The 17,116-nt window shown below is 68.5% G+C and overlaps 1 protein-coding gene across 1 annotated transcript; it reads right to left on the bottom strand.

The window, feature by feature from the left end:
* Positions 1 to 1,638: 1,638 nt before the first annotated feature.
* Positions 1,639 to 13,993, bottom strand: WDR81 (WD repeat domain 81). The gene is made up of 11 exons (XM_075904476.2): positions 13,827 to 13,993; positions 9,342 to 12,853; positions 8,753 to 8,860; positions 8,448 to 8,638; positions 6,108 to 6,298; positions 5,504 to 5,669; positions 5,282 to 5,423; positions 4,357 to 5,037; positions 3,891 to 4,036; positions 3,559 to 3,738; positions 1,639 to 2,989 (listed from the first exon to the last, which is right to left on the bottom strand). The coding sequence occupies exons 2-11, from the start codon at positions 12,829 to 12,831 to the stop codon at positions 2,663 to 2,665; spliced, it is 5,622 nt and encodes a 1,873-aa protein (XP_075760591.2). The 5' UTR covers positions 12,832 to 12,853; positions 13,827 to 13,993; the 3' UTR covers positions 1,639 to 2,662.
* Positions 13,994 to 17,116: the final 3,123 nt, after the last annotated feature.

Genomic DNA, 17,116 nt, shown 5'->3' with positions numbered 1-17,116 from the left:
CGCCACTCGTGCCTCAGAGCCACAGGGCTGGGCTTTCGTAGCCACTCCCCCCCTCTAGTCTTAAGTTTTCTGTGAGAAACTGCAGCTTTCTGGCCTCTAACCCCACGTCTCCTCCGGCTGCGGCTCCCTCAGCCTCACCCGGCTCCTGGGGCTGACCCGGCCTGGCATTACTGGTCAGCTGGTACAGCCCTGAGCGAGGGCAAGAGGGCTGCTGCCCCTCCCTTGTCCCTGGGAGCCGCCCCAAGGCGCCATTTACTGGGCAGTTAGCCCATTTCACAGGCCATGTTCCATTTAGTCTGGTCTTATTGGAATCAGCATGACATGGACAAGTCAGATACTTTACGGGTGTCTGCTAGGCCAACACACTTCCCTTCACCACCACAGCATGAGTCTGACAAGCTGTTTGGCCATAAACGCTGGTTGAGCTGCATTAATGACAGAATCCTCATGTAGTTCTTTAATTACCGTGGCCGTCACTCCAGTGCCTTGGCTGTGACTGACATCCTGACTGGTCAACTCAGTTGCCCTTTTCAAAAACTGGCACATGAGCGATCTTCTAGTCTTCTGTCCCACTCCTCTCAAATACTGAAAATCAACGTTAACGGTCCAGCAGGCACCTCAGCCAGCTCTTTTAAAGCTCCTAGTTGCAAGTTATCTAGACCTGCTGATTTTAAAATACCAAACTCTAATAGCATCTGAACAGCATCCTCCAGGGTAACTAGTGGAACGGAAAGAGTTTTATCATCCACCAATCATAAGACTGCATTATGTCCACACCCCCCCCCCCCCCGCCCCGCAACATAGAACAGAAATACTAATTGAAAATGGCATTTTTTGTATTAAGAATTCTGCCATTTTCATATACTAATGTACCAATATCATTGTAAACATTCATTTCCACCCCACCCACCCCCATTTATTTAAAAAACACCTTCCTGTCCATTGATCTCTCCTTGCAGCCCTTGGCTTCCCTTATCAATTTTCTACAGTTACTGCCTTCCAATTCATATTAAACTGTTAATAGCTTTCCCTTTTCTTCCATCTGTTACATTTTGTTGTCGGGATTTTCTGTTGGTTTTGTTTTTGAACTTTATACAATTGCCTATATTCCTCTCTAGCCCAGGTGACTTTTTTAATCAGCACAGCCCTTTTCCTTGTTTGTGAGGGGGGGAGGAGGAGGAGAAAGGACATTGAGGAAGATGTTCTTAAGAGTCCTATTTTATCATTCACTTCTTTTCTGATCAAATTCTTCCTCACAAGTGTTTGGCTCATGCTTGTTTTCAGCTTTGTGAAACTGGCCCTATTAGAGCACCAGGAATATAGATTATGGGTCTGGTGTTTTTCCTCTTTGCACATTATAAATGTGAAAAGTTATAATCACCGCTACCTAAGCTACCATTTAACTTTTAGTTCTGTGATCCGTTCCTCTCTATCAGGGAGGACAAGGTCTAACATAGAATTGACCCATGTTGACTGCAGCACTTTTTTGGGGTAGGAATGTTTAGAAAGTCCAAGGATGTTTTAGGCCTGGCTGCATGAGAGCACCAGCATGTATCACTCTGTGAAGGCCCCCACGCTCACGAGTGTTTTTCCCCATTCCCGCCCACCCATCCCCCACAGCAGCACACACAGAAAGGCTCCTCTCATGGTCTCTTTATTAGAAGAAATATTTACATCTATTGCAAAGAGTTAATAGGCAACAAGGGACAGAGCCCCCCCCAGGCGAGGGGCAGCGAGGGACTAAGTGCTCAGCCCCCTTCTGTGGGGAGTAGAGACCCCCAAAGGCTCCCAGCCTGGCAGAGTGCCAGCCCCCCCCAGTGCCTGGGAGGGACGTGCATGGTTAACCCCATGGCACAGGCTGGCCCTGACCCCGCCTGCCCAGCACCATTCTGCAAAGGCTCAGAGCGGGGCGGGCAGGCAGGCCCAGGGAGCCCCCGCAAGGGCACAGAGAGGGCCGGTCTCCGGCAGGAGGGGGCATCCTGGGGCCGAGGGCAGCACCGAGTGGCAGGCCTGTGGGGTCCCGCCCGCTAGGGTAGAGCGAGAGGCAGGACAGTAAGGAAGGGCTCAAGCCACCCCCACCCCGAGCCTCAACTCCGCCCAGCACTGAGGGGGCTGCTCCCAGCACAGCAGGCAAAAGAAATCCCCTCTGGCCTCTGCCTCTGGGGGGCAGACGTTCCTCCCCCTCCCCCACCAGGGGGCCTGGCTAGGAGCACCCCCCACCAAATCTAGTTCCTGCCCCCTGGCCGCTGGGGCAGGTGCATTCCCACCCCCGACCGAGGGCGGGCAGCAGGTGGTGGCTGCCTTGGGTAGAGAGCTGGCTCCACTGCCTCCCACTGCCCTGAGGACCCGAGTGCGGCGCTAGCCCGGCCCGGGGGCTGAGTGTGCAGGGTGGGGGCCGTGTGCCTCGCCCCGCGCCCGGCCCACGTCCCTAAGCAGCTCAGGCACACGCGGTGTGGAAGGCTCCAGGCCTCCAGAGGGGCGACGCTGCCCCGCAACGCCCAAACTCCCCCCAGCAGCAGGCAGTGGAGGTCCCTCCGTTATGGCTTCTTGAAGGTAGGCAGGGCGGGGGATTTACTGGGGCCCCCGGGGAAAGGCCTCAGCCCTGCCCAGAAGTGGAGTACTGGCCTTAGGTGCTACCCCCCAGAGCTGGCCGCGGAGGCCCCTACGCCAGGAGGCGGATCAGCCCGTTGTCAGAGCCCAGCAGGAGCTGGCACTTGGTGGGCAGCACGGCCAGGCTGGTCAGGGTGCCGCGGAAGTTCTCCGAACTCAGCTTGGTTGTGCTGGTGGGCAGGGCAGAGGACTCCCCCAGGGAGTAGACCCCGATCTTGTTGGCCACCGTGCCGGTCACCACCTCGCTGCCATAGAGGTCGAAGGCGTGGACGGGCTCGGAGGACGATTTGTACTGGTGCAAAGGCTTCTGCTCCAGCTCCTTCCAGACCGTCAGCGAGTGATCGGAGGAGGAGCTGAGCAGCACGCTGCCCTCTACAGCCTGCGGGTGAGAAAGTGCAGTGAAGCCAGGTCTGCACCACCGGAGCCTGGCCCCCGCCCCCCGGCGCCCCACCCTGCCGGCAGGAGCCTGTCCCCCAGGGCGCCCCGGCCTCTCTCGCTGGCAGGAGCGTGGCCCTAGGCTCCCGCCCATCTCCGGCTCCCCGCGGACGTCTGGCCCCCCACGGGACCGTGCACGGAGCGCGTCTCCGCCTCGCCCGCCCGCCAGCCCAGCGCCGCCCGCGAGGAGAGGTAAACAGCCCCACAGGTGAACTTTGCTTAACCCCAACTGGGTCAAGGACACGCTGCGGCCCCGCTGCTGGGGGCAGGTAAATATGGACAAGAGTTACTCATTAGAACGGGCTGCGAGCGGCACCCGCCCACGCACCGCAGCTCCTGTGGCTGGGCCGCCCCACGGCAGCCCCCCAGCCAGCGCACCAGGCCCAAGTCAGCCAAGAGCTGGAGACTTGCGGGGGGGGCAAACGGGCACGTCTGCACCCACACTGGAAAGGCGGCAAGAGCCAGGGGAGCAGGACCCCCCAGCCCTGCCATCACCCCCGCCCCACCTCTCACCTTGAGCTGCAGGATGTCTCCCTCGTGGGCCGGCCACCCCCTCAAGATGAGCCCCGTCCTGGTGTCCAGCAGCACAATGAAGCCCGACGAGAAGCCAGCCAGGACGCTGCGCCCACTGGGGCTGATGGCCAAGCAGCGGATGAGTCCAGCGCTCACCCCACTGGCCAGCCGGAACTCGTGCTGCCGGGGAGAGGCAGGGAGCCCCGGTTACTGGGCACCGGGAGGGATCCCCAGCAGGGGCAGCAAAGGGAGGCCAGACCCGCACCCTGCAGGCAGGGTCAGCTGTGCGGAAGGTGCCCCTGAGGGCTTAGGGACAGCCAAGCCCCCAGTACCTGAACTCCTGGCTTCCTGTGGTCAATGAAGCGCAGCACCGAGTCTGCGCTGGCCACGGCGATGCTGCTGTGGGGAGCAGGCATGGTGGCCATGGCAGTGATGGGGACTTTGCTGTCCGGAGCGTCGAAGGTCCGGAGCAGTTTGCCTTTGGAAAGAACAAGCAGCTCTCGAGGTGCACAAGCAGCAGGCGGGCGTCCCGGCTTGGGGCACCATGCCCAGACCAAAGCAGTCCCAGGCCTTGGGTGTGCCCAGCCCGGCACAGCTGCAGGGCCCCCCAGGCGTCGGCTGCAGGACGGGACAGAGCCCGGCTCTAGGGGGACACAGGGCACCCTGCACGGCAAGCTGGCCAGGCAGGACAGCGCCACTGCAGAGGTGCCAGCCAGCGGCGGCGGGCAGGGCTGGGTGCAGAACTAGCGTTGGCCTGGTCCCAGCTCTGCCACTCGCCCCGGCCTGGCTTCCCCTCACCTGTGAACTGGTCCCAGACATGGACCGTCCCGTCGCAGCTCACCACCTGCTGCGGGGCCTCCAGCGGGCTGACGGAGAAGACCGACTTCCTGTGCTGCGCGTACGTGAGCCGCGGCTCCGTCTCCCAGGTGCCGTCCCCGCAGTTGTAGAGGGGCCAGAGGCGCACGGTCCGGTCCTTGCTGCCGCTCAGGAAGAAGTCCTCGCCGCCGAGCGGGGCCACGCACTTCACGGCCCCCGTGTGCCCCACAAAGCTCTGCAGCTTGATCTGGTGGAAGTGGAAGCGGGAGTCGTGCTGGCTCACCCCGATCTCGTACTGCCAGTAGGCCAGCCAGTTCCCACACAGCATGTGGGCACCGTGGGGCAGCTCCTGCCTCAGGGCGTTCTCCTGCCCGGCTGCCCCCGGGCCAAGGCCGTCCCCGCGGGGGCTGAAGCAGAGCGAGCTGGACCTCTCTGGCGGGCTCCCCGCGGGGACGGGAATGCGGTTTCCCACCAACACGCTTCCAAAGGTGCCCGAGTGACTGTCCTCGTGGGGGCCTCGGGCGTCCTGCTCCGGGCAGGCTGCGCTGGGAGCTGGCTCCGGGCTGGCCAGAGGCAGGCCCGTGGGGTTCACACTCTCCAGGTACGCGCTGGCCAGTCTGCCCACCAGCACGTGGTTAGGGACAATCGTTCGGATGACGTCACCTGAAAGGAGAGAGCACAGCTCTGGGAGGAGCCTCCCCGGCGCCCCATCTCCCCCGCAATAGCACGAGGCCGGCAGGGCACCCAAAGGCCTTCCAGGCCAGCGCCCTATTCCTGTCCGTCAGGGCTGGGTCTCGGCTCAGGCTTCCTGGGCAGAGCAGGTGCAGCCCTTGGAGCCAGGCCAGGCGTGAGCCCGCAGAGCAGGCTGTGCGCACGAGGCCCCGGCGGGAGAAGGCGCTAAGCGTACCTAGCAGGCAAGAGAAGGGGACGTAGGTGTTGTAGGCCATCTCCGGGCTAAAGACCTTCTGCAGCTCTGCCAGGACGGCTGGGTCCAGGGGCAGTTCCGGCTCCGGCGTGTCACCATGGCGCAGGGACTCCGGCGCCAGGCCCTGAGCAGGAGACAGATTGCCAGCGAGACCCCGGCACTGTGTCCGTGAGCCCGCAGCCCGGGGGAGAGGGACCCACTAACCTGCTCTTGCCGATCCTGCAGCAGCGAGAAAGCCCCAAAGAAGGTTCCCACAGCATCACTCAAGTGCTGCTGCACCATCTCCTGCCCAATCCGCAGGCAGACCAGGGCAATTAAACTGATGGTCTTAAGACACAGGACGACGCGGGCCTGGGCGCCACTAGGGAAACTGAGCAAACACAAGGGTCACCATCCCGCCCCGCAAACCAGCAGCATGCGCCCCGGCGGGGAGCCCGCTCTCCGGGAGCCCGGCGGGGAGCCCGCTCTCCGGGAGCCCGGCGGGGAGCCCGCTCTCCCGGAGCCCGGCGGGGAGCCCGCTCTCCGGGAGCCCGGCGGGGAGCCCGCTCTCCGGGAGCCCGGCGGGGAGCCCGCTCTCCGGGAGCCCGGCGGGGAGCCTGCTCTCCGGGAGCCCGGCGGGGAGCCTGCTCTCCCGGAGCCCGGCGGGGAGCCTGCTCTCCCGGAGCCCGGCGGGGAGCCCGCCCCAGAGAGCTCCGCACTCACGCCCAGTGGCATGAGGAGAGCCCGCCGGGGGCTGGGGCCACGTAGCAGCCACCCAAGAGAGCTTCCTCCCAGCTGCCTGGGCTGTGCCAGCCTGGGCTCCACGCACCCAGCGGCAGGCGAGGTCAGGAAGCCCAGCACGGGCAGCAGGACCTCCTGGCTGATCTTGGGCAGAATGTCCATCAGGGTGGTGTCGGACAGGCACACGATTATCTTCTGGGTGAGAGTCACAGCGGCCAGCAGCCCAGCCTCCTTCCTGCTGTTCAGCCGGCCAGCGCCAACCCCGCTGCCAGGGGCAACCTGGGAGCAAAGAGAGCGTCACGGGCCGCGGGCTCCCTCCACTGCCGCCTGCACGGGTTGGACAAGCCGCGTGCGGGGCCGCGCTCAGCCTCCCGCCCCCTCCAGCATCCAGCCCCACAAGGAACCAGCAAGCTCTAGGGGAGGCTGAGCCCAAAGCCTCGTCTGCCGGAGAGACCCCAAGCCCCGAGGAGGGAGGCACAGACGGTATCAGGCGTCTCGGGGAGGGAGGCAGAGAGGAGGGGGCCCTGACCTCCCCCGGCCCTCGTCTGCTCGGCACCGCCACCAGCAGAACATCCCGGGGCCGGACTCCGGGGCCTGCGTCGTCCAAACGCGTGATGCAGGGTTCGCCCCGATCCTGGCTCTGTCCCTAAGGGCTTCCGAGCCGGGAGAGCAGCCTGTGCCCGGACCTCAAGGCTCAGTGACCGGCTGCCTGGCTGCAAGGACGGCTCTGGCCACGGCTCCGCCGGAGAGCGGGGAGTGACGCTAACACCAGCGGTCTCCTGTCGAGAGTCCCCGGCCTCCAGCCAGGCCCTCACCCAAGGCACCAGGCCCTTCCCAGAGGCCCCGCCGAGCCCCCGCTACGTCCCTTCCCTCTCAGCCCAGGGCTGAGCCCCGGCAGGAGCAACTGGTGGGTGCGCTAGGGTTTCCTCCCTCTGACTTCACGCCCTCCCCCCGCCGTCTGGAGTAAAACAAGGGGTCAAAGCGCTCAGCTGCCATCCCAACTCCAGTCCGCGTGGGGAGCCTGCGACTGTCCACCCAGGCGGAGGGGTCAGAGCGCGCCGGGGGGAGCCACCCCAGTGCCTGCTGCCGCCCGACCGCTAAAACTGCTTCAGTTTCCACGGAAAATGGCCTCGTTTCAAAAACAAGCTTTTTCCCCACAGAAAGCGCCTCGGCAGGTCAGTGTTTTTCCACGAACGCTGCGCCTCCCACCCGCACCGCGGAGCCAAAGGGGGAGGGGAAAAGCCTGAAATTCTTCCTGGGGCAGGAGTCTGGAAGCAGAAAAGTCACGAGAACCACGTCAAAGAGTAAAACCGGGTCAGAGACGAACCCTTCGCACAAATCACGGCGGAGTGTTGGGAACCGGCCTCCGGCTGCCGGTCGCCACGACCGCCCCTCGGCCAGAGAACCACCCGCGCCAGGAGCAATGTCAAACCCAGCAACCCATCGTCTTGCCAATATCCTTCAGGCCCTCCTGGAGCCGTCCAGCATGTATGTCGTGCAGCACCCCAGGGCCGGCTCATGTACCCCCTCCCCCCGCTCTGCCCCACACGCCCCCCCCGCTCCAGGCCCCCCCGCTCTGCATGCCCCCGGCTGGCCCCACATGCCCCCCACTCTGCACCTCCCCCCCACCCTGTATGCCCCCAGCCGGTCCCACACGCCCCCTCCCGCTCTGCACCTTCCCCCCGCCCTGCATGCCCCTGGCCGGCCCCACTGGCCCCCCCACCCTGCGCGCCCCCGCGTACCACCCTCCAGCCTGCCTGCCCTGCGCACCCCTGGGCCAGCCCTCCGGCCCTGCACCGCCCCCCCGCCCTGCATGCCCCCAGCTGGCCCCACACGCCCCCCCCCCCCGCATACCACCCTACAGCCTGCCCGCCCTGCGCACCCCTGGGCCAGCCCTCCGGCCCTGCACCGCCCCCCCGCCCTGCATGCCCCCAACTGGCCCCACACGCCCCCCCCCGCGTACCACCCTCCAGCCTGCCCGCCCTGCGCACCCCTGGGCCAGCCCTCCGGCCCTGCACCGCCCCCCCGCCCTGCATGCCCCCAACTGGCCCCACACGCCCCCCCCCGCGTACCACCCTCCAGCCTGCCCGCCCTGCGCACCCCTGGGCCCGCCCTCCGGCCCTGCACCGCCCCCCTGCTCCGCGTGCCCCTGGCCAGCTCTCCGGCCCCACGCGCCCCTGGGCAATGCAGGTTTGCAGCCAGAGGAAGCCTCCGCTGCCAGCAAGCGGGACCTCACTCCCGGAAGAGGCAGTCCCAGCCACGGGCTCTCTCCTGCCGCTCGCAGCACCACCTTGCCAAGCGCCAACGCCCAGGGCTCCCGCTAAGGGCCCGTGCTGGACATTACCCCTCCCGCAGGTCGGCATCCGCCCCAGCCCTCGACCCCCGCGGGCGCCGACAGCCACAGGGAAGGAGCCGGCGGGACACTGACCAGGTAGCTGACGTAGGGCAGGTACTGGTAAGTCAGGACAGGCTCTCCGTACAGGCAGGCCAGGTACATGAGGCAGGCCAGCACCGGCCTGGACACCTGGTCCCCCAGCACCGGGCGCTTCTGGTAGATGTTTCCCGCGCTCAGGGGACTGGTCTCCTCGCTGCTGGGGACAAACTGCTGCCGGGCAGGGCCTGCCGGAGAGATGGCTCAGTGAGAGCCGGGCGCGATCCCCCCAGGCACCCAGCTGTGGGGCCTCAGCATTCACAGCCCCGGGCGGCCCCTCCCGAGCCGGCCAGGCACGTTACCGACGTAGCAGGAGGTGAGGAGGCGGAGCAGGTTCCTGGCGATGTAGCGGGACGTCACGGTAGGGCCCAGCTTGGCCGAGAGCCACCGCACCATCTTACAGGCCGTGTCTGCAACACAGGGGCAGCAAGAATCGCACCTGCCCATGGGCCCCACTCACCCCGACCCACAGCAGCAGCCGGGCATCAGTCTAGCACCTGCCCGCTCGGGACGGGCAGGGTAACTGGGTAACGGGTGAGGCTTCCCCATTCCGGTTCACCGGGGGCTGGGGCTGCTCCTGCCCTGCAGGGCGCCTGGGAAGGGGGCTGCTGGCAGGGGGGCGCTCTGTGGCCAGGCTGGAGCAGCCTGAAAGTAGCAGGGGGGCCACTCCAGCCCAGTTGGTGAACTTCTCGTTTAGCCAGTTGCCAATGAAAGGGGATTTCACATCCCTCCCGCAGCATCTGGGCTCCACCTACAGCTCGGAGCACCCGGGGCGCCGGCGGGACCCTTTCCTGGGGAGCTGAGGGGCACTTGCTGGGCGGGTGCAGCTCCTCGCAGCTCTCTGCCCCCCAGTCCCTCCCCACTGCCCCAGCATCCCCCACCGAGTCCTACCCAGAAGGATCGTCTGCTCTTTGTCTTCCGAGTGCTCCTGCAGCTCCTGCTCCCCCTCTTCTGGCTCGCTGGGCTCATCGGCCAGGGGGGCGTCCAGGGGGGCGGGCGTGGGGAGTGCTGGAGCAACCACGGCCTCCTCCTGTTCCTCCTCCTCCTCCTCCTCCGCCTCCTCCTCTTCCTCCTCCGACTCTTCGCTCTGCTTCAGGTCCTGGCTGCTGTCCCCAGACCTCAGGCTGCTCTTGTCCTTCTGGGAATCCCCATCGGCCGACACTTCGCTGGCGCTGCTCTTGTCACTCAGCCGGCCCAGGCTCAGCAGCTCCTGCTCCTGCAGGGGCTCGCTGACGTAGAGGCCGCTCTGGAAGTCCTCGCTCTCAGGCAGATAGGCCTGGTCATGGAAACTGACTCCCGAGGTGTAATCCACGTCCATCTTCATCTCCTCCCCAAAGGCGCAGGAGACGGGGCTGCCTCCTCCACTCTCCTCGTCTTCGGTCAGGCCCAGCAGAGTCTTGCTTCCCTCCCGGGAGCTCTCCACGCCGCCGAGGACCTGCAGGATGTGAGCCAGCAGGTTGGCCAGGAAGGAGGGCAGCCCCAGGCGCACCAGCAGCTGGGCCACGAAGCAGTCTGTGTACAGGTAGAAGCGGCCGCGGAGGCAGCAGGGATTCTCGTAGGCGCCGACCAGGGGCTTGAGCAGGTACTTGTTTGCATTCTTGGGGCCCAAGGCCCTGGCGACGGGCTCAAAGAGGTACCAGGCGGCATAGGCGGCCGTGTGCTCCTCCGACAGCAGGGACAGGGCGAAGGGCAGCAGGATCTCCAGGCCCTCGGGAGTGACTGCACAGAGGATCCCCTCCAGCTGCTGCCACAGCTGGAAAACCAGCTCCCGGCCCTGACTTTCGTCCTCTACCTTCTGCGCCTGGCAGGTGCAAATGAACTTGTGCAGAGCCGGGAAATAGGGAGGGAAGGGAACCACGGCGCTGAAGGGGCTGAGGAGCTGCCCGGGGCTGGGGGGCGGGAGACCCTGGGAGACAGGCTTGTACTCGAAGAGTTGGCCACTGTTCTCGGCCCCCGCGTCCTTTAGAAGCTTCTCCTCGGGGACGGTCAGCTGCAGCAAAGCGTCCAGCATGTGCTGGAGCGGGGCCGGGATCTCCTTCGGGTGGTACCGGCAAAGCTTCCGAACGGCCAGGAACCGCTCCAGCAGGGAGGCCTCCGGCCCCAGGGTGCGCACCCTGGGTGCAAATGCAATCTCGGCGACCAGGACCCCCAGCGCCTGCATGTCTCGCTGGAAAAGAGCCGGGAGGCCCAGCGGCAGCGCCTCCCTCGGCTGCTCCGCCAGCGCCAAATCACTGCTCAAGCCCCTAGCTAAGAAGTGATCCAGTTTCTCCAGCTCCTCCAGGGCCTGGACAGGGTTAAACCCCTCAGGAAGCGCGATCTTCAGCTTGTCCCTTTCAGCCTGATCCGCGGCCCCAGGCTTGCCCCTTCGATTAGGCCGCACATGCGAGGCTTTGGCTTCGGCGGGGAAGGGGGGCAGGCTGGAGGGCTGAGCTGCAGGCGGGCAGGGGCAGGGCTGGTCGGCAGCTCTACCTGCTGCTGGAATGGAATCCAGGGCTTCGGTGCCTTGCTCCAAATCATCCTCCCCACTGACGGATTTGTCAGCTGACCAGCTGGTGTCACAGGGCATGGCCTCCAAGACCAGCCCGCTGACCCGCTCTCCCGCCTGGCCCTGGTCCTCTAGGAGCAGCAGCTCTGCGGCGCGCTGGCCGGGAGGCCGAGCCACGAGCGGCGCGTCGGCAGGGAGATGCGCGAGTCCCGCCGTGCGGCGGGGGTGCGGCTGGTCGAAGAGCTGCACCACGCCGTAGCTGGTCAGGTGGGTGTGGCTGTCCACCAGGTGCAGGCAGACGTTCTTCTCTTTGACCGCGTCCTTCCCCAGCAGCTTGTAGCCAAACGTGAGGTCAATCCAGTGGTGAAGATCCTGAGAGACTTCCCTGCTCTCCAGCAGCGTGCGATGGACTTCAATGAACTCCTGGCAGGAGCTGCACCAGGCTGGCACGGCCAGGTCGGGCATGTCGGGGTGGATGGATCTAAAGATGGTGGGGTCCGTGTAGAACTCCGGGATGCACTCGTCCGGCGTCCAGCTCTGCATGCGCTCCATGCTGGCCGGATACTCGTTGGGCTCCCACTGCGACCGCACATGGCCACAGAGCACGGCCTTGGGGGTGCGCCGGGCCGTGTAGACGTAGTAGGTGATGTCGGAGAGGACGTCGGAGATGTGGTGAGGGACGTGGAGCTGTTCTCCGCTGGCTCCTCCGGCCGCAAAGGCCTGCTTGGTCATCTCGTAGGTGAAGTCCAGCTGCTTGTCTCCTTTGTTGAGGCGGAACTTGGATTTCCGCAGGTCTCGGAACTTGCCGTTCCGGGTGGTGAAATCCACCACCCAGGGCAAAACCGGGTGGTAGTTGGGGTCTCCCATTCTCCGGCCAGCCAAGCGATTCAGCTGCATGAGGTAGTGGAAGTTACTGACTCGCCCGTGCACCCAGTCCAGCACAAGGCTCCTGAGCTCCTCCTGGCAAGCCATGCACCTCGCTGGCTTCCCACTGTGCTCCGCAGCACTGCTTTCCTCAGCCGCACTTCGATCCCCCTCGGCCTCCTTCAGCTTCTCGTACTCGCGCAGGTTAATTCTGAGCCGGCTGCACAGCTTCTCGTCCACGGCCACGTCGCGAAGGGAGAAGGGGCCGCACGCCAGCCCCGCGTGGTGACAGGCCCGCACGGCCTGCAGGATGTGGAAGAGGATGAAAAGGACTTTGGCGTGGCTGTTGGCGAGCTTTGCGGGACTGAAGGTCACCATGTCATGCAAGCAATACTGCACGTGGGGGTAGATGACGTACAGCATGCTGGCTGACTCCAGGAGAGCTTCTGCTTGGAGGAGGTTTGGGCAGAACGGCCCCTTTGGGGCTGCCGGGCCGTCCTTGGCAGGAGAGGGGCACTGCGCGCTCCTGCCCACCGGGAGAAAAGGGAGGCCGTAGAGCTTCTGGAGAGCCCCACGGAGCACGTCCAGGGCCGGCGCTGTGGGCACCGTGGGCGCGTGGCAGTAGGGCTGCACGTACAGGCGGTGAGCTCTGTGCCACAAGTTTCGGTAGTTCTGGGAGGCGACATCCTGCATGAACCCCTGGAGTGTTTCCGAGGCCCCGCGTGGCTCGTCCTGCGCGCCGGGGGGCAGCGCCAGCGGGTACGCCAGACTCTCTTTGCTCAGCCCATGGACTTCCACTCGGGCCCAGCCGGTGGGCAGCTTCTGCACAGAGTGCTGAAGGCAAGTCCTCACCTCCAGCTCGCTCAGCCCCTCCGGCCGCGGGCACGGGCCCGGCAGCGCCCTGCGCTCCTTCAGGCTCGCCAGCCACCTGCTGGGCACCAAGGCGATGAGATGGGCCCCCTCCGCCGCGGCCGCCAGCTGCCGGGAGTCGATGCTCAGGTCGGTCTGCACCCGGCGCAGCAAGATCTCCATGCTGGGCAGCGGCAGCACCCGTCTGCGGGACACGGACACGCCTTAGCAGGGCAGGCAGCTGCGGGGCCGCGCCCCCCCCCAGCCCCTTGCCCCCCAACCGCCCCGGCCCTCTCCCCCGCCCAATCCCCCCCAGCCCCTTGCTCCCCAACCGCCCCGGCCCTCTCCCCCCGCCCAATCCCCCCCAGCCCCTTGGCCCCCAACCCCCCCGCCCCTCTCCCCCGCCCCGGCCCTCTCCCCCCCCGCCCCCAATCCCCCCCCCCAGCCCCCCTGCCCCCCAACCACCCCGGCCCCCTCTCCCCCCCCCCGCCCAACCCCCCCTCCCCCCCGCCCCTCTCCCCCCGCCCAATCCCCCCCAGCCCCTTGCCCCCAACCCCCCCCCGCCCCTCTCCCCCGCCCAATCCCCCCCAGCCCCTTGCCCCCCAACCGCCCCGGCCCTCTCCCCCCGCCCAATCCCCCCCGCCCCCTCCCCCCTCCCCCCGCCCAATCCCCCAGCCAGCCCCTCGCCCCCCCCCCAACCCCCCCGCCCCTCTCCCCCCGCCCAAAGCCCCCCCCCCCGCCCCTCTCCCCCAACCCAATCCCCCCCAGCCCCTTGCCCCCTCTCCCCCCCCCATCCCCCCCACCCCCCCGCCCCTCTCCCCCCGCCCAATCCCCCCCAGCCCCTTGCCCCTCTCCCCCCCCCCAACCCAGCCCCGCCCCCCCCCCCTCTCCCCCCGCCCAAAGCCCCCCCCCCGCCCCTTGCCCCCCCCCCCCCAGCCCCTTGCCCCCAACCCCCCCCCCGCCCCTCTCCCCCCCCCCCGCCCAAAGCCCCCCCCCCCGCCCCTTGCCCCCCCCCAACCCCCCCGCCCCCTCCCCCCGCCCTCCCCCCGCCCCTCGCCCCCAACCCCCCCCCCGCCCCCCTCCCCTCCCCCCCAACCCCCCCCCCCCGCCCCCCCCTCTCCCCCCGCCCCCAACCCCCCCCAGCCCCCAACCCCCCCGCCCCCTCCCCCCGCCCCTACCGGGGCTGCCCGAGCTGGGACGGGCCCGAGCTCAGCCCCGGCGGGCCCCGGCCATGTTGGATCAGCTGATGCCGGTCACGTGAGGCGCTTCCCCGGGAAACAAACTCCACGTGGCGCCCCCGGCGCGGCCACTAACGGCTCGGGGGCCACGTGGGGGGGGGGGCGCGCGCAGCCCCGAGCCCCGCCCCCCCCGGGGCTGCTCGCGCAAAGGTGGCGGGGCCAGGCCCCCGCGGGGGGGCACCTGGATCTCTGCCCCCCCGGCTGGAGCTCCCACGTGGGCCCGCTCCTGCCCCCCCGCCGCCCGGGGAGCCCACCGGCCCCTCCCCCGCCTGCCTGGGGGGCTCGGAGGGGCGGGGGTGGAAGCCGCCCAGTTGCTACAGAAAGGAAAAGCGAGGGGGGGGGGGGGCTCCTCGGCCCCTGGTCCTGCCGCCTCCTCCCTGGGGTGTGCAGCCTCCCCCCCCCCCCCAGGCTGGGCAGGGCGGGGCCCAGCTGGTCCTGCCGCCTCCTCCCTGGGGTGTGCAGCCTCCCCCCCCCCCGCAGGCTGGGCAGGGCGGGGCCCAGCTGGTCCTGCCGCCTCCTCCCTGGGGTGTGCAGCCTCCCCCCCCCCCGCAGGCTGGGCAGGGCGGGGCCCAGCTGGCCCTGCCGCCTCCTCCCTAGGGTGTGCAGCCTCCCCCCCGCAGGCTGGGCAGGGCGGGGCCCAGCTGGCCCTGCCGCCTCCTCCCTAGGGTGTGCAGCCTGCCCCCCCCCCCCCCCCCCCGCAGGCTGGGCAGGGCGGGGCAGGACCCAGCTGGCCCTGCCGCCTCCTCCCTAGGGTGTGCAGCCTGCCCCCCCCCCCCCCCCCGCAGGCTGGGCAGGGCGGGGCAGGACCCAGCTGGCCCTGCCGCCTCCTCCCTAGGGTGTGCAGCCTGCCCCCCCCCCCCCCCCCGCAGGCTGGGCAGGGCAGGGCAGGGCCCAGCTGGCCCTTAGCCCAGCCGGTTCCTTGGTGTCGCTGTGGGAGGCTTGGCCACACTCGTGCTCGAGCCGCAGGGCCGGACGCTCCGAGCTGCAGTGCTGTTGCTGTGCTCTCAGCTAGGCTGCTTGCGTGGGGCATGCACAGAGCCGGCTCTTCACACAGTCCTTTCCAGGCCGGGCGGGGGACTCGGGGTGCTGTGGGCTGGCAGCGGGCCTGGGCCAGCGGAGCAGCGGCCGTGCTGGGATCTGCCTGGCGGCCCAGGGGAGGAAGCTGGGAGCACCAGTGTCATGAGTCTGCTCCCTGCACATCCTGTGCTCTGATCCGCGCCGGCACCGTGGCCACCCCACTGGCTGTGTTCTGCAGCCTCCCTGGCTTTGTGGAGTCCACGGGATGAGGCAGGGCCCTGGGGGGACGTCGAGCGCTGTGTGAATAAGGAGACTTTTCATTTGGTGGGCTGGGTTCCCGGGCCGGAGCTCGCTGCCCCTGGCACCTGGGGGACTAACAACTGTCTGCAGGTCACGAACTTCCGTGGGCGCAGGCTGGGCTGAGGCCTCGCTCAGAGGGAGGCTCAGGCCGTCCTGGTTTCCGCATGGCCCGGCTCTGCACAGGCCTGTGTTGCTGCAGCGGGGCGGGGGCTAGCGGCAGGGTGGCAGTGCCGAGGGGAGGGGGCGCCTGGCGGGAGGCGGGGCGGGGGCTAGCGGCGGGGTGGCAGTGCCGAGGGGCGGGGGCGCGGCGGGGGCAGGCAGGGCGGGGGCGGGGGGCGGGGGCTTGCGGCGGGTGGCAGTGCCCAGGGCGGGGGGGCGGGGGCTTGCGGCGGGTGGCAGTGCCCAGGGGAGGGGGCGGGAGGCAGGGGCGGGGGGCGGGGTGGCAGTGCCGAGGGGCGGGGGAGGGGGGCGGGGGCTTGCGGCGGGTGGCAGTGCCCAGGGGAGGGGGCGGGGGCTTGAGGCGGGGGCGGGGCAGGGGCGGGGGGCGGGGGCTTGCGGCGGGTGGCAGTGCCCAGGGGAGGGGGCGGGGGCTAGCGGCGGGGTGGCAGTGCCGAGGGGAGGGGGCGGGGGGCAGGGGGGGGGCTAGCGGCGGGTGGCAGTGCCCAGGGGAGGGGGCGGGGCCTGGGCGGGTGTCAGTGCCCAGGGGAGGGGGCGGGGGGCGGGGGCTTGCAGCGGGTGGCAGTGCCCAGGGGAGGGGGCCGGGGGGCGGGGCTTGCGGCGGGTGGCAGTGCCCAGGGGAGGGGGCGGGGGGGGCTAGCGGCGGGTGGCAGTGCCCAGGGGAGGGGGCGGGGGGGGGCTTGCGGCGGGTGGCAGTGCCCAGGGGAGGGGGCGGGGGCTTGCGGCGGGTGGCAGTGCCCAGGGGAGGGGGCGGGGGCTAGCGGCGGGTGGCAGTGCCCAGGGGAGGGGGCGGGGGGGGGCTAGTGGCGGGTGGCAGTGCCCAGGGGAGGGGGCGGGGGCTTGCGGCGGGTGGCAGTGCCCAGGGGAGGGGGCGGGGGGGCGGGGGCTTGCGGCGGGTGGCAGTGCCCAGGGGAGGGGGCGGGGGGCGGGGCCTTGCGGCGGGTGGCAGTGCCCAGGGGAGGGGGCGGGGGGGGGCTTGCGGCGGGTGGCAGTGCCCAGGGGAGGGGGCGGGGCGGGGCCTTGCGGCGGGTGGCAGTGCCCAGGGGAGGGGGCGGGGGGGGGGGGGCTTGCGGCGGGTGGCAGTGCCCAGGGGAGGGGGCGGGGGGGGGCTAGCGGCGGGTGGCAGTGCCCAGGCGAGGGGGCGGGGGGGGATTTTGGCTCGTGCGCAGGTGCAGCTTTGCCCTTTTCGCTCTCCTGCTTCCTGCCCTCCTCCAGGCGGCTCCGAGTCCCAGCGCCTGACCCTCGGGGCCGGCGCCGTTTCCCCAGCGGTGATCGTGACTTAGTCTCTTCCCGGTGCTCCCTGTGCTCCCCGGCCCCCACCTCCGCGTTAGCTCCTCTCTGCTGAGCTGCCCTGAAGGAGCCGCCTGGAGCCGCTGGCCTGCACATCCCATCAGAAAACAAGGTAACCCCAACGCCCTGGGCTCCGAGCAGTGTCCCGGCCGTGCTGCCCTCCTGCGTGCCCACGCTTGGGTTTGGCAAGCAGAAGGTCCCGGCCGCGCTGCCCTCCTGCCCTGGCACCCGCCTGCAGAGCCAGTGCAGAGCTGCAGACCCTGGCCATGCTGGGGTCTCCGGAGAGCAGGGTGCGTTTAGTATGGACCCTGCAGCTGCATGACGGGGGGTCAGTAGTGCTGGGCCGGGCTGCGCGGGGCGGGGGCTCTCCCACTGACGTGCTGGGTGCCCGTGGGCCAATCATGTCTCCCTGTGCCTCGGTTTCCCCCTTTGTGGAGAGAGGGACC

Source organism: Pelodiscus sinensis, chromosome 21, assembly GCF_052426305.1.
Source record: "Pelodiscus sinensis isolate ZL-2025 chromosome 21, ASM5242630v1, whole genome shotgun sequence".
NCBI lineage: Eukaryota > Metazoa > Chordata > Testudines > Trionychidae > Pelodiscus > Pelodiscus sinensis.
The sequence above is the reverse complement of the archived record's forward strand: the minus strand, read 5'-3'. Positions and strand labels throughout refer to the sequence as shown.